The sequence below is a fragment of the Mus pahari genome, chromosome 10 (genome assembly GCF_900095145.1).
Source record: "Mus pahari chromosome 10, PAHARI_EIJ_v1.1, whole genome shotgun sequence".
Taxonomy (NCBI): domain Eukaryota; kingdom Metazoa; phylum Chordata; class Mammalia; order Rodentia; family Muridae; genus Mus; species Mus pahari.
The window spans coordinates 27,354,154-27,379,118 of record NC_034599.1 but is presented as its reverse complement, the minus strand read 5'-3'; the positions used below and the strand labels follow the sequence as shown (position 1 = coordinate 27,379,118).

General features: G+C 43.8%; 1 protein-coding gene across 1 annotated transcript in view; it reads left to right on the top strand.

The window, feature by feature from the left end:
• Fli1 (Fli-1 proto-oncogene, ETS transcription factor) overlaps window positions 1-20,727 on the top strand; it is a 120,037-nt gene extending 99,310 nt beyond the window's left edge. The window contains exons 6-9 of the mRNA XM_021206247.2: window positions 12,760-12,825; window positions 14,659-14,718; window positions 16,859-16,906; window positions 18,714-20,727. Of these exons, the coding sequence (XP_021061906.1) occupies window positions 12,760-12,825; window positions 14,659-14,718; window positions 16,859-16,906; window positions 18,714-19,243 (704 nt within the window). The 3' untranslated portion in view covers window positions 19,244-20,727. The remainder of the gene's footprint in view (window positions 1-12,759; window positions 12,826-14,658; window positions 14,719-16,858; window positions 16,907-18,713) is intronic.
• The last annotated feature ends 4,238 nt before the right edge of the window (window positions 20,728-24,965 follow it).

Here is a 24,965-nt window from a genome sequence, read left to right as displayed (position 1 = left end):
TCCTCCTCCTCCTCCTCCTCCTCCTCCTCCTCCTCTTCCTCCTCCTCTTCCTCCTTCCTTCCTTCCTTCCTTCCTTCCTTCCTTCCTTCCTGTCTCTATCTTTTTTCCTTTATAACATTTATTACCTAGTCATGAAAGGATTTTTCTATGCCATAAGGCCTTATTAGTTTTGTGCTATCATTATTCCCATTTTATAGATGAGAAGCCCAAATCACCACAATGGTTTGAAGCAGGGCAGAATCTGTTTTCACAGTCTCCTCCCCAGCCAGGGTAGAAGACAGGCTTGGAAATTTCCTCATGTATTTCCACCCAACTATGTCTTAATTACTGCTGATGCCGAGGAAAAAATGCCTTGACAAAAGCAACTTGGAGAAGAAAAGTTTTCTTTAAGCTCATGGTTTAAGATTCATCATGGTGAGAAGTCCTGGAGGTAGGAATGTGAGGCAATTGTTCATGCTCATCTCCAGTTAGGAGTTAGCAGAGAACAGTGACTGCTCTGCTCCACTGCCTTTCTCTTTTTAATCCAGTCCAGGATCCAAGCCTAGGGAATGGTGCTGCCCACGTCCACCTCAAGTAACCTGATCAAGGTTGTTCCTCACAGGCATGGCCAGAAGTTTGTCTCCATCATCTTGTTGAGTTGACATTATCAGCCATCACACCATGCCAAAAGACCCATTTCTTTCAGGAAGCTGGTGTTGTCTGATTGTTAAAACCATGTGACTGCATCGATTCCTGCAATGTTCCAAAAAATTCTCAATGTTACCGGCATTTCCAGAGGCATATTAGTTTGTTTTACAAATTTTTCTGTAGATATATTTTTATAATTTACACTTTGATGCATACAGCCTTTTGAGCTTAATTGAGCACTCAAGAGAAATGAAAAACAATGAGCTTCAGTAAAAGACATATTACACTGAGTAAAACCATTACCATGTGTTTCAACTTAATCTGAAAAACAAGAGTGAGATGCAGACATGCTGCTAGAAATCAGGCTGTCATGTTCCCCTTGAATGATATGAGCATCAACAAGGCCTTCCAGGATGCTACCTCACCTAAGCTCCCTCCATAAAGTTAACTTTTCCTGCATTAGGGCACTGAGGAAGGAAGTTGTGGCTGACATTTGGGTCCTTAGAATTGGTAGCTTCCATTGCTTCTGCAGTCTTTTCCCACCTCAACCTTTACAGCTCACACTTTGTTCTTACACTTAGTGACAACTTTAGCTTCTTGGTTTACATCAGCATCCTTTCTGTCACCACAGGGCTTGCCTCTCATGTCCCTGGGCCAGAAGACAGCACTCCCCTCAGACCATTCCTGGATACTCAGAAGTTCTCATTTAGATCAACATGCCTTTCTTGTGCCTGTCTTTGCTTTTATGCATTTCAGAGCTGTGCTTAAGTGCTTCCAGGAGCAATAAAGGAGGCTGTAGGTACCCACGTATGTCTTCTGCGCTGCTAATGATGGTAACAGGGAATGCATGTGCCCTGGTGCACTTCTACAAAGGAACGTGATTCCTGTAAGCACTTGAAGGTAGAGGGCCAAAGGTACAAGGCTGTGGGAAAGTATTTGTGGGTAATGACATCCTGGGGAGATTCCCAACCTGACTGTGCTTCCTCCTTCTCCTTCCACACCAGTAGGCAGGGGCCCCTGACTGTGGTGCTCTGTGGCTGAAGCTCTGACCATATCACACATTTCTTGGTAGCAATTCACACTTGCTAAGTAAGCTTGGCCTTCCTTATTCCTCTCCAGTCTTGCTGTCACCATATCAGTCCTGCCGCCTCTACCAAGCTGCTCTTTGTGTTAAAGATCTGTCTCACTCCACATAGTGAAGCTAAAACTCAGAATGAAATTCATTTTAGTCCTTAAATACCTTCACCATGTGACCTGATTTGTGATGGAAACTAAAAGTGGTCCTGTTAGCTGATGCTGAGAAGGGCTACAAGTTAATTGGCAAGAAAAGGGGGTTGTCCTCAAGTGCTGTTGGTGCTTGCTGGTGGCTACCTCAACACTGGGTAGTCCAGATACATGGGCTTTGCCCGGTGTACTGATTTAGCTATTCCAGGAGGTTTGTTTAGGGGTATTAGCCACTGGAAAGTATAGCTGGCTTCTCCCACCCAGGGCTTCCACATCAGCAGTTTCAACCAACCATTGATAGAGAAAAGAGCATCCTTTTGGACAAGCAAGCTCCCTGTCATTTCCTAAATGACACGGTACAGCAACGAATTACATTGTGTTAGGCCTTTTAAGTGATCTTAGATGCTCCTCCAGCAATGCAATGAGTTAGTGTGCCTTACTTACACAGCAGTGTGTATGCATGGAAGTGATACCCAAGTTGTGAGATAGTGTAAGTGGTCCAGCAATGACTGGTAGTCTTTGGGAGGATGATCATGGGTTCTGTTTGGCACTGCACCATGAGAATTTGAGCATTATGGGTCATGGTGAGTGATAGAAACTCTGAAATCATTTACCCTCACATGCAAAGGAAAGACTATTCTTACAAAAAAAAGCTTATTTTCCTCTCTCTCTCTCTCTCTCTCTCTCTCTCTCTCTCTCTCTCTCTCTCCCATCTCCATAAAGAAAGGTATAGATCTATTTTTTTTCTATTTGAAGAGAAGGAAGAAAGGAGAGAGAAACATAGACATAGTTGCTCCTTTTAAAGCACAGGGAAGAAGTGCATCTTCTAGTTAAAAGCATGGGCTATAAGCAGCACCATTTATTATTTTAATATGAAAATTTTTATAGATGTAACAACTTCCTCTCTTTGGAGAAGCCTTAATTTAATATCACAAAGAAGTCATTTCTCCTGAAGAATCCCCATGGAAGAGAAGATAAAGTCTTTAAGGAAGAAAGTCTGAGGCTGGAATAGGGGTGTGAGGGCTTCCCCCTCTTTCGGGAATCATCTCACAAGTAAATTCTGAGATGTTTCTTCTGTCTCTTTGGTATAGTTTGAATTCCTGTCAGGCAGAAGCCAAAGAGAGAATAATAACATTATGTAGGATAATTACTAATATGTCAAATCCCAAATCAATCATACCTGCTCAGTGTGTTTACCTTACTCCGACGAACTGTGTCTTTTCCCTAAGCCCTGCACGCAGGAGCTATTTCTGAATCTAATTGCAGATTACCTTGTCATCTTTAATTGTGAGTTATGTCCATTATTCTTTTCTCCCACCCTGAAGATTTTCAGTAAATAACCTTGACAGTTGATGGATTCACTGGGAAAGAAAATCTAATCTTTTTCATTTGAGTTAAATATTTACTCAGTCTTGCTCTACTAAAGGAAAAATCAGAAGAAATTATCTTAGCACAAGAAAAAATTAATTTCTAGCCAGGTGTGGTGGCGCACGCCTTTAATCCCAGCACTTGGGAGGCAGAGGCATATGGATTTCTGAGTTTGAGGCCAACCTGGTCTACAAAGTGAGTTCCAGGACAGCCAGGGCTACACAGAGAAACCCTGTCTCGAAAAAAAAACAAAAAAATAAATTAATTAATTTCTTATCTCCTATGACTAAAACCTGGAAAAGAGAAATTTGGGGAAATGGATCATGGGTAAAGTACTGCACAAAGGTGAGGTTAAATTCAGGTCTGCAGTACCCACATAATTAAAAAAATAAAAACTGGGCAAGGTAATTGCAGCATGGGAATTGAGACAACTTGAACCTAGGGGCTCACTGGACATCCAATCACTGGCCAAAACAGTAAGCTTTAGACTCAGAGAATGACCTTGTCTCAAAATAACAACACTAATACTATTAAATACCAATAATAATGTAGAAAGCATTAGGAGGAAGATACTCAAATACCACCTCCGGCCTCCACATGTGCATACCAAGATGAGTGTACAAGCACACACACACACACACACACACACACACACGCACACGCACACGCACACGCACACGCATGCATGCACACGCACACGCACATGTGCACATACACCAAAATGCTGACTGGAAAAGATTAACTACAATTCCATAGGAGACTTTGGAGTGTGTGAAGCGTTTGTGTACACATAATATTATCTATTCTCCAAAGACTCTTGTGAGGATTAAATATACTGTTTGCTCTTACATGGTCTGAAATATACAAATAGTCAATTGTTTCCCACAAGAGTATGCCTTTCAGAGAAGGGAAGTCACTCACCAAGGTCCACACAGCATGTAACTGATGAGCTGGGAAGCAGGGTGCAGAGTTGGAGTGACTGAGGTCCTGAATTATTTCCTTTGCAGTGAATGGCTTTACTGTTTGGAAACCATGAGACTGCTTCCCCCAAATAGCTTTAAAGCTTTTAATGACACCCCAAAACAGTCCAGTACTTGATAAGATTCAGTTATTCCAAAGAAACAAAAGCTGCTCAGGATATAATATTGAAAAATCCTTGAGCCTGAAAGCTTTGGCTGGCCCAGTTACTCACCAGTCCAGCTCAATAGCCTAAGATCAGTTTAAAGAAAGTCAGTTGTGATAGTCTGAGTCATATTTTCAACTTCTAATAAAATTCTTACATGGCCACATACACTGTCTCCCAGCTTTGAACCTAGGGTCTCATGCTCATTTGCATGTCTGGTTTAGATCATGTCTGGGATCCCTTGAAGTCTGAAACAGATCCTGCCATTCTGTGATGCAGTGGGAACAGATTCTGCTCCCCAAACTGGGGCCATTTTCTCAGATGCTCGGATGTAAGAGTCCACGTTTGACGTTGCCTGCTCACCTGCCAGACCAGAACAAAGCGGTGCAGTCTCCTTTAATCTGACCTCACCTGCCCACTTCTCCTAGGATGACTCCGAAGACATGTCCCCTGGAAGCCACTTTAGCGTTTCAGCTGTCTGTCTAAAGGCCAGTCTCAGGAGCTGTTGTTGATGTTTGAGGTTTCTTCATTAGAATAGTCATCTTAAGTCACAGATGGGGGAAATCACACTGACTCTGAATAAGCCGAAACCAGCAAACAGTCAAAAGATTGTTGTAGAGCTTTTAAATGCCAGTGTCCTCCAACATCAACCCACTCCCACTATGTGTGAAATGACAAAAGGGATCTAGCTGTCCTGGAAGTTGGTTGTCGCTGTCAATATAGGACAATCCAAGTACTTTTCAGAGGGAAACAATGGAGTTCCCAAGAGCTCCAATTTAATCATGTTAGACAGTCCAAATCTTTGCTCAAATTCTGTTTTCTGAGGCCCTCCTTCCCAGCCCTGCCTACTCCCTCTTCTGGCTTTGCTCCCTCACACCCAGCAGCTTCTTCTAATCTACTGCATCATTTGCTATTTGCTCTGAATTAAGTTGCACAGAAGAAGGGTGTTTGCGTTGCCAGAGTTGTATTCTAGGCACATACGTGGGTCTGGCAACAGAGAAGGCATTCAATACAACTTCGTTGAATGAATGAGCATGTGGCAGGGTGTGACCACTAATTCCAATAAGCTAGTACTGGGGTGGGGCAAGAGCCAGTTTGGGGAGGGGTCAGAAGTGACTACGGTCCCGTCCCTCTGCTGCCGAGATACTCACCTAGCCAGAGTATCAGTACCCTTGACACTGGATGGTTGTGCAGACAAGGACAGTAAACATGAAGGGAGTGGCCTGAAGGACTGGAAGGAAGGTATGCAAAGGTCAAAGTGTGAGGCAGATGCAGGATCCAATTGCCCATGGCAAAGGAGGACATCGTATAGGCAGCATGACCTCTCTGTGTGCAGGGCCAGAGGGCAATCATAAACAACTCTTCATTACCTAAGTGAGCTGTTGTTTTGCCTTTTTTTCCTAGCTGGTATCCTCTTAAACCTGACATCCATCTGACCAAAGAAGTATGTGATTGAGTCATGTCTACTATAGCCCAGAGTGGAGGGGAATTTTGGCAAATACCCAATTCAGCCAGTCAATCTAAATTCCTCTTCCACGTATGGCTCAAAGCCCCACTTTGAGGCCTTATCAAAATAAATAGTCTATTTAGACATCTGTGCCATTTGGACAGAGAGCCCACGGGGCAGACAGAATGAAAGAAGAGCCCAGGCTGGGCAGGATGCCTTGCAGGAAGGTGGCAAGGCTGTGCCCAGAATCTGTGCCTCTTACTTTGTCAAACTTTTTGTATTTCAAAGCCGCCCATGCCTTTCCAGCATTTTTCCTCATGAATCTTCTTTTCCCTCTGCACACAAAATATCTTAAACACTATGTCCATTGTGCTCCATGCAGTGGGACTGGTCCTGAGGCTGAGGGCTGCTTGAATTCCAGGACAAGATCCTTGAGAAAATGAAACTTGAGCCAGGATGTTTTCTCTTGCTTCTTTGAGTTCCAAGCCAGAGCAAAGGATTCCCTTTTTAACTTCCTCTTTCTGCAGTCTTGAGGGATGCCAGGATCCTCTGTAGCTCTGTAGAACAAAAATACCACTAGAGGGAAGGCTGGTGAGGTGAGCTTTAGGGAATGGATCAAATGAGGTGGAGGATTCATCCTGAGCCTGGGGACCAGCTAACGAGGAACCTGAGCAGTCCACAGTCATGGAAGAAGCAAAAACTGATCCCTCCCAGCTGCTGCCCATCTCTGTCTTCTGAGAGCATGTTTAAAACCAGGGCTCAGGGTGACCCACCACTTTCTTTGGGATGTATTCCTGGAATAACTGTTGGAGGGCACCAGGTTAGAGTTGGTCCTTTGGGACTCTTAGGTCTCTTTTTGTTCTCAAGGCCTTCCCGGATGACCTTTATGACCTCCTCTTATTATAGAGGTAAAGGCAATATGGAACAGGCATCTACATATCAGGTACAAAGTTCCCATCTATGGAAAGCACAATTGATCTCCATAGCAGGTCTGTTAAGATCTGTTATCATGCTGTGTAGGGAAGCAGGATTGAGATTCAAAAGACAAAATAACATGACCAAGGGATTCAGATGAATAGGGACAGAGCTGGGATTAGATTCCAGGGCCATGAATGGCCACTGAAATCACCATTAGGCCCTAGAAAAAAGGAGCACCCCACCCCCACCCCCGGGGACAGAGCCCTAAACTCTGTTTAGACTGCCCATTTTCTACGTCGCTTTTGCCCTGGATTTAAAGTAGGATCCAAGCCAGTAAGTAGGTAAGATTCTTAGCAAATCAGAGATGATTTCAGATGAGAGACTGTCCCAGAGTTGTGAACTGGGGGTTCAGGAAGCATAGTTAGCTTTTTCAGGATGTGTTCAGCCCAAAGGAGAGTCCAAAGCAGAGAATCGCAGTCAGGTTAGTGGTCAGACACATTTCATGCCTCTACGGAGATAGAACCTACTAAGATAACATGACCTCAGATAGAGACTCCACTGAGAGGATCATGTAGGCACAGGCCCTGGTACATCTGACTGTCCCCAAACACAGTCAACACCTTACTTATTGGCATCACTGAGGTTGGCAAGCAGACCCAGGTTTTCCAAGCATAAACAGCACAGACACTGCCAGCCTGCCCAGCAGAAACCAGAAATTCAGTCAGAAGTGCATCTTTTTCCCACCAAACATAGAGAGCAGGGGGCCCAGTGTAGTGAGGGACTGAAAGAGAGGCTGCTGTGTGCTGCTAATGGCAGTGGGTGATGTCATGACAGGGAGAGAGCTGCGTACAGGCTGATGCACCTGCGTCTTAGACAGTTACCTGGAGGCATCAGTAGAAAACAAGGTATTTCCAGAGATGAAGGCCACATTTCCAGGACCAGTTTAACACTGGTGTGTCTATGCCGTGGTCACAGCCAGCAAAAGCCTTCCCCTTCCAACGGGGCTCAGAGCTCATATTACTCTACCCTAGGAAGCTGTCTTGGAATCTAAGGGACCATTTAGTGTCGCATTCAGCCACACTGAGCATTGCATAATGGAGAAACTGTTCGGGGCGCCGTAGATGGGAAGCAGAATTATCCACAATGGCTGGCAGAGCCCAGAATCCCCGGCATGAGGCCCAGGTCTCTTTGCTTTGGTGAAAACTGACCTCAGGGCTGCCTGAAACCAGAAACCTTAGGCAAAGCCCACTGGTGGCTGCTCAGCAAAGGAATCACAATAGGATTTGTCATCTTAGGACTCCTTAAAGCCAGGGGGTGTCAGCCTTCCCTGAGGCAAAAAGAGAGTTTGTCAGAATCAGGGGCATAATTTTCTGCTGATAAAGCCATCTGCCACCACAGAGAAGGCCTAAGAGCATCACCTCGGGTGCTGGCCTGGATTGTCACATTTTTGACACTGAGTCTTTGGCCACCTCAGACTTTTCTTCTCTAAAGTCAGATGTAGCTGTCAGGATGTGGGCTCCATGTGCCACATGTGGGGCATCTGTGTGTGTGCACTTGGCTGCTTGGAGCCACCACAGCCCTCGGGAGCACGCTGCACTAGCTGGCACTGACCGTAGCCAGGCAGTATCTGGCTCCAGAGCCAGGAGTGTCTGAAGGAATTTGTACAGCAGGCTTGCCCACTTCTCTAGCTTTTCCATGTTGCTTACCGATATGTCTGTCACCGTGTCTGGTACTGGAGCCAACCTCACTGCCAGGTTTTAATCTGGGGAGCATTTAATAGGAGACATCTCAACACCTCATTTTAGGGATAACACTGCCCTGTGAATGATAGAACCAGTTCTGATAAATGCCACCTCGATTATTTTTATCCCCACGTCAATATCAGAATGTGCTTTCACAAACTAAGATGCCGATGGCCACCCAAGATGACACAACATTTCGAGACCACCATCCGTTGTGCTGTTCCCCCTGATGATCCAGGCACATACATGAGTGGTACCCAGCTCCTGACCTCCCTGAAGGAACACACTCTCAGCTTCCACTTCAAAATAGGTGGCTTGCTGACCAGTCAGTGTTGACATGGTCTGTAATCCTTATCACCACAGGCCTGAACTAGCTAGAGACCTAGTTCAAGAAGGTAAGAGTCTTGGATGCTTTTCTGCTAGCTGACAACAAAAGGGATGGTGTGCATTTAACAAGGAGAGACACTGCTGATTCCGTTTGTTGGTTCAAGTGTATTTATTGCATGTTTACCATGTATGGGGCACTGTTCTCAGTGTTGCCACACCCTCCAAACCGTAACAGCTCCCTGCTGTGACGACCTGGTGTTCCTGTGTGGAATACAAACATCAAAGATGGATGGAAAAGGAGAGTAGGAAGGATGGGGAGAAGTAGAGGGGATGCATACTTAACAAAATGGCCAATGTGTTTCTGCTCCAGGTATTTTTCGGATGAGTGAGAACATCACAGATTATCTCAACACTGATGTGGTTTTTCACTCACACTTTCTCCTAAAACATGGGGCACACTGGTCTTTGTGCTCAGTGTGGACTTGACCGTTTCACTTCAGCTCCAAAGGTCTCCAATGCTTTGTGCATCCGAGGCAGCTAGATGCTCTTGGCCTTGGGCTTTCTCATCTTCCCACCTCCCTCTCAAAACACTGGTTTTTTCATTTCAGTCTTGCACGAAGGAGATGCCCCACCCCCACCTCTCTACACACACACCCCCTCCCGCACCACAACTCCTCTGTAGTGCATTCACCAGCTTGTGTAGTAAATGGACCCTGGTACTGCTTTGCAGATTTAGAGGCCAGAGAAAGGACTTCTGCATATGTAGAGGGGATGATGGGAGAGACGTCTGTGTTTTTCATGTTTGATTGCACTGACTGGGACACATGCCTGCTGGCGGCATGGCCATTCATTCATTGCTCAGTGAACTTCATAGTGACAACATTGCAAGGCTGGTTTATAGAGTGGCTTCTCCGTCTATATCACTTCTGTCTTCACCTATGGTAGGACCGAATGGTACTGAGTTGGAATCCCCAGGAGATAGGCTTATGGGAGCGTCTCCCTGTGAAGTTCGGCATCCCCGACCTCCGAGGTCTGCTGAATCTTAGACTGAAATTAGAATCTTAGAAAAGATGGGCTGCTGTGGCCTACCTCAAGCTTCAACTTCAAAACATTATTCCTTACCTAGAGTTACCAAAGAATCTGGTGACGACCTAGGAAACTAATTCTAACATTCTGAAACTTTCATAAACCTGTTTTTCCCTGAGAGCTAAAACAAAATAATAGAACGAAAGGGGACCGGAAGTTGACAGTAACTGTAGTCATGCCCTGAGTGGGCTGAAAAGTTGATTATTCTGAACAACCCAGGAGGAGAACTTTCCGAGGCAAGTATAGGTTGATAACTTTAAGGAAGGTTTTACAAGTTCTCGAGACATCAGATGGCACACACCATCTCCTGGAACGTCGTGGGTCCCCCTCCTTTTTAAGTTACTCACCTGGCTAGTTTCATGCCAACTTGACATAAGCTACAGTCACCTGAAAGGAGGGAACCTCAGTTGAGAAAGCTTAAGTCTTTATCTTAATTACTGATCAATGGAGGATGCTGCCACGCCCATTGTAGGTGGTACCATCCCTGGGCTGATGGTCCTGGGTTCTATAAGAAAGCAGGCTATGCAAGCCATGGGAAGCAAGCCAGTAAGCAGCACTCTTCCATGGCCTCCGCATCAGCTCCTGCCTCCAGATTTCCTGTTCTAGTTCCTGTCCTGACTTCCTTCAGTGATGGACTGTTACCTGACGTATAAGCTGCAGCAAACCCTTTCCTCCCCAAGTTGTTTCGCTGTAGCAATGGTAACCCTAACTAAGACACTTACATTTATCACTTTCCAGTTCATCCACTTTCTCTTCTATCCTTACAAAGTGACCTCCACTTCTTAGGTCCTCTGTGCTTTCCACACAGCATCTGGAATGTGTGCATCTTTGCTCTCTGACTCTCAGAGTCACTGCATACTGGGGACCTCCTTTGGCCCTATTGTTTGAATGATAAAGGCCCTAAAGGCAATAGCTTAGTTCCCACAAGGTCCCGAGGGGCCACTCAACCCTTCCTTTCTTGTCCTTTTCTTCTCTCCCTCTACATCCCTGTATGCCAGCCATGCCCACAGCACCAATAGCCTTTTCATGACTCACTCTCCCCCCCCCCCACTTCAGCTAGGTCTCACTCAAGTCTCTAAGGCCTCCAGTGCTTCTTGCCTTCCCCTCCTTTGTCTCCAATAGACATTGACATCTCAACCATGTCTTTTGCACATGGTCACAATACCTCACAGTTTTTCAGACTGTGTCATGTCTAAATGCAAGGACTTTGTTTTATATGTTCTCTAGTACAGGCACATAACACTGGTCAGAATGTTGATTCTATATTATTGACAGGAGACTGAACTAACCTTGTTCCAAAACTTAGCAGGCTTCCCCTTGCCCAAAGCTTTCCTAAAGCTAAATGCACCCCCTGAGACTCCACAGGTCCCCTCAGAAAGTGTCCATAAAGCTATCAGCCTCCTTCCAAGCTTATAACCAGGTTAGTTGACTTACCGTTCACTTATTTTTTTTAAACAAGAAAAAAAGCTGTTTTCAGGAAATAAAGAAAAAAATAGATCAAAAATAAAAAATATTCAACTTAAAGGAGTTGTGTCTCCTTGTCCTGTTCCCTGCCTCCCTCTCCAGCCCCGCCTCCCCCATGCTCTGTTTTGCTTTTCGTGCCAATGGCTGAAGACTATAATTTTAAAAACTGAGCTGACTTTTCCAGACCCATGAGGAATGTGCATGTGCACATGGATTTTTCCACAAGGAGACTTCCTGTCTTTTGGGTTGTCTTAGCCAGTAATAGTCAAGCCAGGCAATCAGATGCATCTGTCCATCCATCCATCCATCCATCCATCCATCCATCCATCCATCCACCCATCCGTCCATCCATCTCCCCAGCCCTTCCTTATTCTAATTTGTTTGTGAGGCTCAGGACAGGCCAAAGGGGATGGTTTGTGTTTCACTCTGTCAGACAGTTGTTTGATGAGGTTTGTGTTCCATTTATTCAGATGGTTTTTATGGTTCCTTTGTTGTTCAGGGAAAGACTTTGAAAGTCATAATTCTGTATCCTTAGCCCTTCTGGTAGGCCTGTGCCGTGTCTCATTGGGCTTCTCACAATGAAAAAGGAAATGAGTGTTTCCTGGCCGTTACTTGAGCTGTTTCTGAACATGGTTGTGGAAGAGAAAAGCTGAGTCAAAGTTCAGGTTCCAGATAGTGCCAGCCTCTCCCAGCTGAAAGATCTCTGGTCATCCCTGGTCCTCACCATACTTCTGGCCTGACCCCTCTGTGTATGGTTATAAGACCCTGCCCCTTTCTGCTACAGACATGTCTGAGAGCTTTAGTCAACCTACAATGTGGACACATGTCTGCATGTCATTCCATAGCGCCAGGACTATGAGGTGCAAGGCTGGAGTTGGCCTTACAGGAGTGTCATGGGCCTGGACCTTGAGACGTTCTTCCTAGAGACCTTTGTCTAGACATCACCTCTTAGATTTTTCATCCTTGCCCAACATCCTTGCATCCGTGAAAAGAGTTTGTATTTTTCCCTTGATTTATAGTAGTTTATCTTTTTAGAAAATCTTGTAAAGTGGCTCACAAATATTCTCACTTGACCCTTAGCACAACCCCAGGAGGTAGATAATTCATATACAGCTTTGCGTCTACAAAGACAAGGGTCAGGGGAGAACTGTGAGCTTCCCACATGTCACAACAAATAACAGCAGGGATAGAGATTGAGCCAATCCTCCAACTTCAAGGATTGTCCCTACTGCTTCAGCTCCCAGATTAGACAAATAAGATATTAGAGTAAATGTTCCTCAGGGAAGACTGTACTTCAGGAATGTATTGGTGCTTAGTAAGTTATCGCTGAAGTAAATTTAACTTCTTCTGATCACCAAGAGAGCATCTTCATAGAACGAACCTTCTTGCAAAACATACAGAGCTGATGTGTCCTCTTTTGTTCTTTCTCATAGATCCTGCTTATGACTCTGTCAGGAGAGGAGCATGGAGCAATAATATGAACTCTGGCCTCAACAAAAGTAAGTAAATAGGAAACCATTTGGGGCGAGTCAAATGTTTCCTGAGAGCAAGAGGTTGGGATATGGGTGTAGGGTCATAAGACACACACTAAGAACAAGTGTTGATCTTCATGCTGTCTGATTAGATATCAGTGTGAATTTATAGGAACTGCTCAGGCTTTTGAATTTTATTTTGATCTTTTTTTCTATATCTATGTGCACTTGGTTTTAGAACTTATAAGGTTTGAAGTTTTCTCGAGACAAGTTGATTTATAAAAGAAAAGGTATGGATTTTGATATTTCAGTCAGGACATTGAATCTCTGGGACATATATTCTCCACATGACAAGGCTTAGTCATGTCAATACCCCTGGCTCTAGTTAGAGAGACTAATATGAAAGATAACCTACGGGATGTTGTGCATCACAGACATTAATTTGTCCAAAAGTGATCAGCTGATGATTTGTTGAAATCCACCCAGTTATCTTACATTAAGGGGCAGTGAAAGAGAGCGATTCACTCTTCAACCAACGTGTCCATCTTACAGTCTCCGAGAAGTAAAAGTGCAGGGAAATGAAGGGAAGTGGGGGAGATTGTGTTAATAATGAGGTTGTGTTCATGCAAGCAATAACTAGAATCCTTTTCAATTATGAGTGTGCAGTATTGGTTCACTCTGCATGCAGGATATGACGCTATAGGACTCACCAAGATAAACCAGGCAAGGACCAGCTATTTAGGCAGGAGAGAGAAATCACAGACACACATATGTCTTCATCTGAGTTGTTTTAGAGTGCCTGTGCACCTGCTACCGTTAGTGCTACACAGACAGGCCATATTTTGGTCTAGGAAACAGGAGACAGATAGGCCTGGAAAGGTAGATGTCAGGGATGGCCACGGTGGTATTTCTGACAGTGAGGTGCCCAGGTTTCTGGAGTTTAGGATACATGGTAGACAAAAGGGTAAGAAAGGGATAGTGAATAATGCAGTGGAAATAGACCCCAGATCTTCAGTCATAAGGAGGCACTGAGTGCTGAACAGTATGTGAGTCAGTTTGACATGTGAGAGCTCCAATTACACTAAGCCACCCATCACACAAAAAGCAGCATACATTCAAAACTGGGGAAGCCAGAGGACAAACATGAGCAGCCTTGAAGGGGCTCTCACGAAACCGTGTGACAGGCAACAGGTGGCCTTTGCTCAAATGGCACTTTGTCAGGAGAGACCTCTGTAAAGATCCTATTTATTGCCATTGTCTATTTGCGGGGGACACGTGTGTGCATTTGGGGGACACAAGTATAGCCATGTACCCATGCATATACATGGAGGCCGAAGAGAGACATCGACTGTTGTGCTTTATCGCTCTCTGCCTGGTCCCTTTGAGATAAAGCCTCTTACTAAACCTTGGAGCTCACCATTTCTCAGCTAGCCTGAATGTCCAGCAAGCCTTGGCAATCTTCTTGTCTGTGCCAATACCTCTCCGTTCCCAGGACATGTGCTAGAAGTGCACACAGCCACATCAAGCTTTTATACGGGGATGCTTGGGATCTGGGCCCATGTCCTCGTGCAGCAGTCTTACCACGGAGCCATCTCGAAGCTCAAGGTCCTACATTTCAAAGGAATGGTCCAACCCCATGTCAGCAGACATTGTTCAGTGTTGTCTCTTCTGTTAAAATATAACTTCATTGCTACCTCTCCTGCCCAGAGACCAGTGCCAGCATAGCGGTTTGATAAGTATTCAGGAATAAAATGAGTCCGTGAGTCCATGGGAGAGTGCGATCATGACAGCTCAGGTGCCCTCCTTCCGGGGGATATGTGACAGGAGCATTTTCTGCCACTTTTCTTGATTTCTCCACAGGTCCTCCCCTTGGAGGAGCACAGACCATGGGCAAGAACACTGAGCAACGGCCCCAGCCAGGTATGTGACTCAAATATGTAGCCTCTCACTTGTGTGTTATACAGCTGTGGAGTCAGTCAATGGTGGAGTGAGACAGTGTACACACAGTTGACTGTCCGTATCTGTGGATTTTATGCCTGGGGATTTAACCAACCACGGACCAATAATACTCAGGAAAGAATCTACATCTGCACTGACTGTGGACAGACTTGCTTTGTTTTCATTATTCCATCAATACAGTACGACTCTTTGCATAGAATATGTGTCATGTTGGTAATCTAGGGATGATTTAAGGAATATAGATGGATATGCATAGATTATATGCAAATACCTCATTTTATGTAAAGGACTTGAGCAGTCACAGATTTCAATATCCTTGACAGACCTTAGAACAAATCTCCTGTGTATACCAAGAGGCAACTCTAGTTCTCACATTGTCTCTTCTTTCCAAGAGAATATCTGGAAATTAAGCAGCAAGTCCTGGAACCAGGGAGTGATCCGTTAAAAGGAACTTAAAACTGAAATGGTCCAATGCCTTATTTCGTAGAAGAAAACAGAGGTTCCAAAGGGTGAAAGGATTTGCTGAAAGGCAAGCAGAGCTAAACTTATTTAAATTCCAGAGCCCCCACTTCTTGTCCTAGCATTTTACACTTGACGAAACCATACAGAACTGCCTTAACCTAGTAGATACGAAGTCAAGACATAAGACCTTTTGAAGCTATGGCCCTGGAGACCCTTAATAAAGAAATGACTTAGAGACTGCAGTCTACAATACCCTCGGTAGCATGACCTCTTATGATGGGCTGCCCTTGTTCCTGACCCTGACCCTGACCCTCCCCAGCCCCCATGCCTGACCCCGCCCCTGCTCCTGCTTGCATGCTTACAACAAACAGGAAGTTGACAACCTACCTTGACTGAATTCTATTCTGAGCCAGGGTCCTCTGTTCAGCTATCCCTCTGGCCACTTGTCTTCTGAGGAAAGGTTCCTCAGGAAGACCCTACACAGATCTGAAGAGAGCCATTGCACTCAGCTCCGCTGTCTTAATTAAGAATCTGAATTAAGATCTGAACAAGCTATTTGCTTTGGGGTGGGCAAACATGGTTCTTCATTTCCAGCCAAAATATAGAAAGAAAAATTGTATTAAAATGTGGGGCCAGGCGTGGTGGCGCACGCCTTTAATCCCAGCACTTGGGAGGCAGAGGCAGGAGGATTTCTGAGTTCGAGGCCAACCTGGTCTACAAAGTGAGTTCCAGGATAGCCAGGGCTATACAGAGAAACCCTGTCTAAAAAAAAAATAGAAAAAAGAAAAGAAAAGAAAAAAAATGTGAAATTCACGTGAAAACCAAGTCAGGTAGAGCAAATTTAAACAAGTTCCAACAACAACAACAAGAACAAAATTCAATATCTACCCAAACAATTTCAGTTTCATTAAAATTTAATCAAAAAGGTGAACTTAAAGGCTTCAAGAACTGTTCAAATTAGTTCTTTTTAATTCGTTAATAAGTACTATTATAATTGAAAAAAAGCAGTGTGTTTTTAAAAAGGAGTGGCTTAATAGCTAAAACACAAATTCTGGTTAGTTTTGACATTTTCAAGCTGGAAATCACAGAGCTTTGGTAGAAGGGAAGAGAGCCCAGCAGCCCAACCCACTCGGTGTAGCTGAGAAAACAAGCACCCGGAGGTTGTTCCAACCATGATTTAGTTCATGACATAGCTGGGATTAGAACCCAGGCTACCCTAGTGGTTTTTATAGTCTGTCAGAAAACTCAGACATGTGTCATGTCTTCAGCATTAGAAAGAGCTATTAATGGCTGGTAATCGCTGAGGAGCCTTCTTTAAGCCTGTTTAATAAGCAATCCCTCAGTCCATTCAATGCCTGGTTGAATTTAGCCAGATGTTTTTCAAACATGTGGGCGATTTTGTCTGGCGGGTCATGACAGCATAATCTAAAAGCTTAGAAACCAAATATGAAGCAATAGTGCTATTACTCTTCCATGTTGACTGGGCCATGACTTTGATCAAGGCCTTTAATCAAGCTTTCCTATGGCCCTGAGATAAAAGTAGGAACCGTTGAAGTTTCCTTCATCTTGATGCTGCTGTCAGATTATATGCTGAGGAATGAAGTAAGCTTTTTTTCTTTCTTTCTTTCTTTCTTTCTAGATCCTTATCAGATTCTGGGGCCAACCAGCAGCCGCCTAGCAAACCCTGGTGAGTTAACTTGAACCTGCAAGCCTCCCCCTCCAGAATGTTCGTTCTAGCTGTAAGGTCACAGAAACCTTACTCCTCGGTACAGACACCTGTCTGGAGATTGCACGTGCTCCCTTAGTCAAACATTCAACTGTGCACAAACAAGAGGCAGGGCCTGTTAATGACTAGCAGGGTCCGCTGCCAGAAGACATTCTGGAGAACAAACATCTCTGCACGGAGGTTTATGTTCACAGCAAGTGACTCAGATGGAAGTTCCCCATCAGGGAAGACAGTCTCAGTTATTCCTCATACAGGGCTCATGGATAAATGCCCCCAAGTGTTGTGGTTTTGATTTGAGTGCTGTAGTTATCCAGCCTTTGAAAAAGAAGTGCAGGCGTCCCAAGAGAGTTGCGCACAAAGCGAACTTGACAAGGTGTTAAGGATTCGCTATTAAAAAATAACTCTCAGATGTGTTCTTCTAAACCCAAACCATGGAAATGGGGAGCTCAAGGCAACAAAAGCCAGGCCCATGTGCCTGCTGCACCTGCAGTGCTACAAGCTAGCTGGGCCTCCTCCCTAACTTTTAGCCAGACCATTCTGGCCCAGAAGATAAAAAGCCATCCAGCATCCAACCCCTCCTTTTGCCTCTGCCCGTGTTCTTCCGTGTGGAACGGAACACTAAGAGCCATGCACATTTCTGGAGAACAGCCCAGTTTAGTGAACCCCAATTCTGTGAGGTGCCTTCTCTCTGCTATGCCCCACAGCCACACCCAAGGGGTTCTGGGATGCTTGACACTCTTTAAGGGCAATGTTGAATAGTTTTTGAGGGACTTCAGTACTAAATGGAGATTAGATAGTGACTCAGGTCTAGGTAGAAAGGTCTAAGAGGAGGGTCAAAAATCTTATCAAAAGGATGTGGAGAGTTGATTTCCCTGAGATCATAAGAGCTTGGGACAAAGCCAACATTCACCACAACCAGCCTTTGGGTCAATCTGTCTTAAGATCTAACCTTGCTTAATACGCTCATTTTGGCGGCAGCAGTAGAGTAACAGCATGTACTGTGCCTTTCTTTTTTTCTTTTAAAGATTTATTTATTTTATTTACAAGAGTATACTATAGATGTCTTCACACACACCAGAAGAGGGCATCAGATCCCATTACAGATGGTTGTGAGCCACCATGTGGTTGCTGGGAATTGAACTCAGGACCTCTGGAAGAGCAGTCCATGCTCTTAACCACTGAGCCTTCTCTCCAGCTCTGTAATGTGCCTTTCAAACTAGCTGGCTAAGCAGGTCTTTGATGATGAGCAAGTTTTTGAAGTGATGGGCGTGTGAATTACCCCTCTGTGGTTACCAGTCACTGTGTACATGTGTCAAAGTATCACTGTATGCCCTGTAAATGTACACAATTGTCATGTGCCTATTTCTATTTTCTAAAGGAAAACGTAAAAGGTTGTCTCCATGAGATTCTGACATAAAAGACTTTCCTTTTTTGTTTTGTTATTTGTTTGTTTGTTGTTTTTCTTTGAGCTTTGGTTTGTTGTTGTTGTTTGTTTGTTTGTTTGTTTGTTTTTCCAGATAGGGTTTCTGTGTAACAGAGCCCTGGCTGTCTTGGACTCCTAGACCAGGCTAACCCCCAACTCACAGAGATCCACTTGCCTCTGCCTCCCAAGTGCTAGGATTAAAGGTGTGTGCCACCATGCCTAGCCAGTAAAGTTTGTGTTTGTTGTTGTTGTTGTTGTTGTTGTTGTTGTTGTTTGGGGGAAAGGACATGAGTTGTAACGGTTAAGAATCAGGACTGTGGCTACTGTTCTGTTTCCTGCCTGCAGGAAGTGGGCAGATCCAGCTGTGGCAGTTTCTCCTGGAACTACTGTCCGACAGCGCCAACGCCAGCTGTATCACCTGGGAGGGGACCAACGGGGAGTTCAAAATGACGGACCCTGATGAGGTGGCCAGGCGCTGGGGAGAGCGGAAGAGCAAACCCAACATGAATTACGACAAGCTGAGCCGGGCCCTCCGATACTACTATGACAAAAACATTATGACCAAAGTGCATGGCAAAAGGTATGCCTACAAGTTTGACTTCCATGGCATTGCCCAGGCCCTGCAGCCACATCCGACAGAGACATCCATGTACAAGTATCCCTCTGATATCTCCTACATGCCTTCCTACCATGCCCATCAACAGAAGGTGAACTTTGTCCCATCTCACCCATCCTCCATGCCTGTCACCTCCTCCGGCTTCTTTGGAGCAGCATCACAATACTGGACCTCCCCCACTGCTGGGATCTACCCAAACCCCAGTGCCCCCCGCCATCCTAACACCCACGTGCCTTCACACTTAGGCAGCTACTACTAGAACTTAACACCAGTTGGCCTTCTGGCTGAAGTTCCAGCTCTCACTTTTACTGGATACTCTGGACTCTAAAAGGCACAGTAGCCTTGAAGAGATAAGAAAACTGGATGTTCTTTCTTTTGGATAGAACCTTTGTATTTGTTCTTCTAAAAAAATGATTATTTTTATGTTAAAAACTTTTGTTTCCTCTACCTGAAAAAAAAAAAGGATCATTCCATGGGCCAGTCCACCAGTTTGGATTCTCAACCTCCTATCGTTGAATGAGTTAAATATTTAGGTTACTGGAACAGTTTATACCATGATTCTGAGAAAGAAGTACACATTTTCTTTATTCTTTTTTTTTTTTTTTATAACCAAAGCAGTTTCTTATCAGCACACGGGTTTCATCATTGTAGGATTCCCTATGATCATGAATCATGGACTTGACCAGGGTTGGTCTGGTTTGAGACTTAGTAAAAGTCAAGGCAAGATGTTTATAATCTTATCTTAGGAGGACTTAATTCAGTGGATGGCAACTGGAACACTGGCTCTGAGGTCAGTGAAGTTTTTTGCCCAACTGGAATTTAAAAGATGTGTGTCTATGTGTGTATTTAAGAAGCCATTATTATTACAAAATTCTTCACCATGGGCAGTCTGTGCTTGGGTGACTATTCTCTCCAGAAATAGTCAGAATATTAAATAAGAAAGTTTAACACAAACACACACACTCCTGACTGGCAAAGGATTAAATAACATTTTTATTTTTTTTCTTTTTTGGTTTTGATTTTTAATGACAGTGAGTCCCAGAACTTTGAAAAGTCATGGGGATTTCTAAACTCAGATTCGCAAACGCTGTGCGTTTGTCAGACCACCAGACCAAGGTCAAACAATCAGAAGGCAACTAACTGTATAAATTATGCAGAGTTATTTTCCTATATCTCACAGTATTAAAAAAATAAATAATTAAAAATTAAAGAGTAAATAAACGAGTTGACCTCGGTCACAAGTACAGTTTTACTATCAAATCAATCATTGTTATTTTTTTAAAATATAATTTGTACATCTTTGTCAATCTGTACATTTGGGCTATTTGTACGTTTTTGTAACTGGTTTTTTGTTTTGTTTTGTTTTTTTTAATAAGCATAATGTGACTATTGAAAACGAGGAGTTAAAAGTCACTGAGTTTTTAGGAAGAAAAGCCTAAAACTACAGTTATTTAACACGCATGCCCAAACAAGATCTGTTTAGACCTACAACGCTTTAGAAATGTTTGTAAATAACAGAGTTGCAATAACCTGAAAAGGACAAACTTTTCTCTGTGCACACGAGGCACTCTCCTGCTCTATATATGCAATATATTTTTAGATGTGCAAATATATATATAATTTTTCAGGTAATCGTGACTTTTTAAACGATATTGTTAAGGTGACAACTCTTAGTCCACTGAAGACTAAGTTGTAAAATAATTTGACCTTAATAAATTGTGCCTTCTTCTTTTTCTTCTTCTCTCAGAACTGGTGACATTGTTTTCTTATTTACTGCCAGATCTAAGGCTTTCCCGGAGGGAAGTTGTTTTTATTGCTGGTGTGTGTGTATGTGTGTGTGTGTGTGTGTGTGTGTGTGTGTGTGTGTGTGTGTGAGAGAGAGAGAGAGAGAGAACACAGCATACATTTAAAGGTCAGAGGGCAGCTTTATAAATTAATTCTCTCCTTCCATGTTAGTTTTTGAGGCAGAATCTCTCTTGGTATATCTCCCACCCTGTGGACTCCAGGCACACAAGACCTCCTGCTTCCACCTTCCCTCTTACCACAAGAGCACTGGGATTGTAGGTGAATACCTCCATGTCTGGCTTCTTTCATGGGTCCCAGGGATCAGAGTCATTCATCAGGCTTACAACACCACACATTTATCCACTGAGCCATCTCATTGGCCCCGAGAGAAAACAAAATTGCCTACTTATTCTTGTACCGTCAATAATCTCCTAACTGCATGTGCTGCAGTACATTGGAAGACACAGTATCTGTGAGTTTCAGATGCTTGTTAACAATGAAGTTTTTAAAGCTTCTCTAAGCCATTAAGATCTTTATGACCTTTGTAAGTGAGTGACAGACCTAGGTAAACTGTATCCAGGGAACCACAGCAGCAACCCTCTCCAGGACCTGGCCAGGTAGACTTGACTCTGCTCCCCACAAGAAGGTGACCTGATGCTTCAGCAGAGAACAGGAGTCTAGCCTGACTTCAGCCCCACACTATGGTCTTATGTAGACTCTCTGGCTCTATTTTTTAGCCCAATGGAGAAGCTTGCTTCCAGCGGCTTCAGCGTTACGCCTCGTTCTCCTCTCCTTTACCACAAAGATGATTAACTAGAAACAGCTGGTATTGTGGCAGGGCCTCTCATAGAACGAGCAGCTCTAGAAACCCCTTAAGAAGTTTGCAGCTTCTGGTCTTCACACGGAGTAATTTCTAGACCAGGTAAGTCTACCTGAAGAAGATGAGAGGAGTCCTGAGCACTGGTCTCCAACTTCTAAAACAGGCACCCTACATTATAGAATACGTTAAGAACATATCCTTTATAGATGTGTGTTCATGTATATTCTGGTTTGTATCTTACCTTGACAAAATGTATACAGTTATACATTTGTAGATTCCTCCAATCATGACTGAAAATATTCAGAAAGTGTATTAAATTGTGGGGTAAAGAGAGAGCTATTGAGGTTAAGAGCAACTGGTGCTCTTACAGAGAATCCAGGTTGGGTTCCCAGAATTTACTTGGGGTGACTCACAACTGCCTATAATTTTAGCTTCCAAGGATCTGATGCCCTCTTCTGGCCTACTCAGATACCTCCACACACACAGCATGTGGTTCCACAAACACACACACACACACACACATGCACACACACACACACACACACACACACAAATCAATAAATGCATCTTTCCTGAACATATACTGATTCTTTATTGGCATTTTATTGAATCATGTATGATAACAACCAATTACAGTGTTTACCTTGCACTTGATATGATACACTATAGAGATATGATTAAAAGATAGTAGAAGACTGTGTAAACAGCATGCCATTTTAAATAAGTGATTTTGGCATCTATGGATTTTTGTGTCTTTAGCATAGTCCTGGAACCCATGCCTATCCAGAGAAAAATAAGATTAAATATTTATTATGAACAAAAAGACAAGAGTTTAGAAGGTGATATGAAAATGTTTAAGCTGCTGGGAGGTGGTGGCGCACGCCTTTAATCCCAGCACTCAGGAGGCAGAGGCAGGCAGATTTCTGAGTTCGAGGCCAGCCTGGTCTTCAAAGTGAGTTCCAGGACAGCCAGGGCTACACAGAGAAACCCTGTCTCAGAAAAACCCCCCAAAAAAAAGAAAAAGAAAAAGAAAATGTTTAAGCTGACATTCTGTTCTCTTCCCTTTTTTTATATATTGCTTCATCCCTGCTTCCAACATTCAAAACAGAAACAGTGGCCATTACTGAAATGAACACATATATTTACATTCATATATGGGTTTCCTAGTGCCTTCTAGCAAAGAGTAACTACTTGGCATTAATGGCTCAGGCATAGAAAGACATGAGGCAAGCCAGTTATGTTCATAAGTAGTCAGCTTGAAAGGTTTCATGTCAGTCTGCAAATCTACAAAGTCCTGTTAGGGAAAATTGAGAGGCACAGACCCCTGACACACTGCTGTAAGAATAGGATACTCACACCGTTAGTTTACCTTTGAAAAAAGTGTGTGAGTATGGTGTGTGTGTGTGTGTGTGTGTGTGTGTGTGTGTGTGTGTGTTTGTGCATGTGAGCCTGTGCATATGTACATGTGCCACCTGCGTGCTGGTAACTGGAGTTGCCAGAAGAGGATGCCTACATCCTAACCCTAAAACTGGAGTTATAAGCAGTTATGAGATGACTGCCACATGAGCCGCCCAACACAGATGCTGGAACACATGCCTATGTCTTCTGGGAGGGCAAACAGTTTCACCTCCGGAGCCATTTCTCAGCCACTGGTTAGCCCCCTGGACAGGTTTGTTGCCTACACAAAGCTGTGATGCTTTCTCGCAATCCTGAACCCTGAGTGTCGTGGTGGGTCATTCCACGATCCAGAAGCTGGTCCACCCCGACAGGAGCAGAGCAATTTCGTCCATGAAGCCTTCAAGGAGGGAGGAATGACATTTAGTTCCTGCAGTCCAGATTGAATGGTCTCAGCTGGCTCACAGGCATTCATTTATGTCATCCTGACTGCAAGTCCCCTCTACCGTTCTCCACTTGTGCTGTGAAAGCCGTTACATCTGATAAACTGTGGCAGCAAAGCAGAGAGGGCACAGCAACCCTGTGCGGGACTCTAATGGAAACTGACCCTCTCCAGGTCCCCAGCCCTTCAGAGCAAGTGGCTGTCTTAGTCCATTTGAGAAGTCATGGCAAACTGCTGTAGGCTCACTGGCCTATAAGCAACAGAAACACGGTGTTCACAGTTCTAGAGGCCAGAAGTCCAGTGCCAAAGCACCAGCAGATTTGACATTGATGGGGGACGCACTGTTTATTCCTGATTCACAGGTGGTCCCTTCGCACTGTCTTCTCACACAGTCCCAGGCAGCAAACAGCTTTCTGGTAGTGTGTGTGTGTGTGTGTGTGTGTGTATGTGTGTGTGTGTGTGTGTATCACTACCTCTATTCATGAGAGCTCCTCTTTATGACTTAGTCACCTCCAAAAAGTTCCACTTCCCAATAGCCACACATTGAGGATTAGGCTTTAATATATGGATTTTACAGGGGAATGGAGGAATATTCGATCTACAGCAGAAATTTTAATTTCCTGGTGTCAAAATATTGTTGATACCCAAAGAACGTTGTCTTTTCAATATCTCTTGCTTTGAAACAGTTTTAGAAGTCAAAAAAACCACTAAACGTTTAAGAACAGTTAAAGTGATCATAGCTTTATCTGACCAGTAATACCTGCATGCAGTTGGGGAATGACAATAACACATGAGTTCTGTCCATGGCGAATGAATGAGATGTGGTTTCATAAACGGAATATTTGCACTCAAAACCAAGTGAGGGAGTTGTATCCAGAATACCAAGGAAGAAACAATGTCCATTAATCCCAAGTAAGACACAACCAGAGCAAGGTATTGTTTGTGGATATTTTAAAAACTGTTGCAGATCAAAGATTATTTTTAAAAATTGCATCTACATTCAATGTGTATTAACATTTGATTACCCCTAAATATTATTTCACTATTATACATAATAATATTTATTACTATATATAAAGCATTATATATACAATATTCTCTAATTCCCTAAATAATACAGTGCAACAATTATTTCCACTGTTCTATTGCACTAAGCAGTAGAAGTAATTTAGAGTGATTTAAATATATAATGAATAAATTATATAGATGCACCATGCCATTGTATATAAGGGACTTGAGCAACTAGAAGGTTGGACTTTCTGAAACCAATACCCTTCAAATTTTAAGGTACAAATAAAGTTTTTTTAGATTTATTTACTTATCTTACTTTATTTTATGTACATGGGTGTTGTACCTGTGTGTACATATGTGTGCCATGTTGGGTTTCCAGTAATCAAGGAGGTCAGGAGATAAAGGTTAGATCCCTGTTCCTGGAGTTACTGGCTGTGAGTCACTGTGTGGGAATTGAGAACCGAGCCCTGACCCTGTTCAGGAAGTGCCCTCAACAGGTGAGCCACCGTCTCTCCAGCCTGCTTTCTA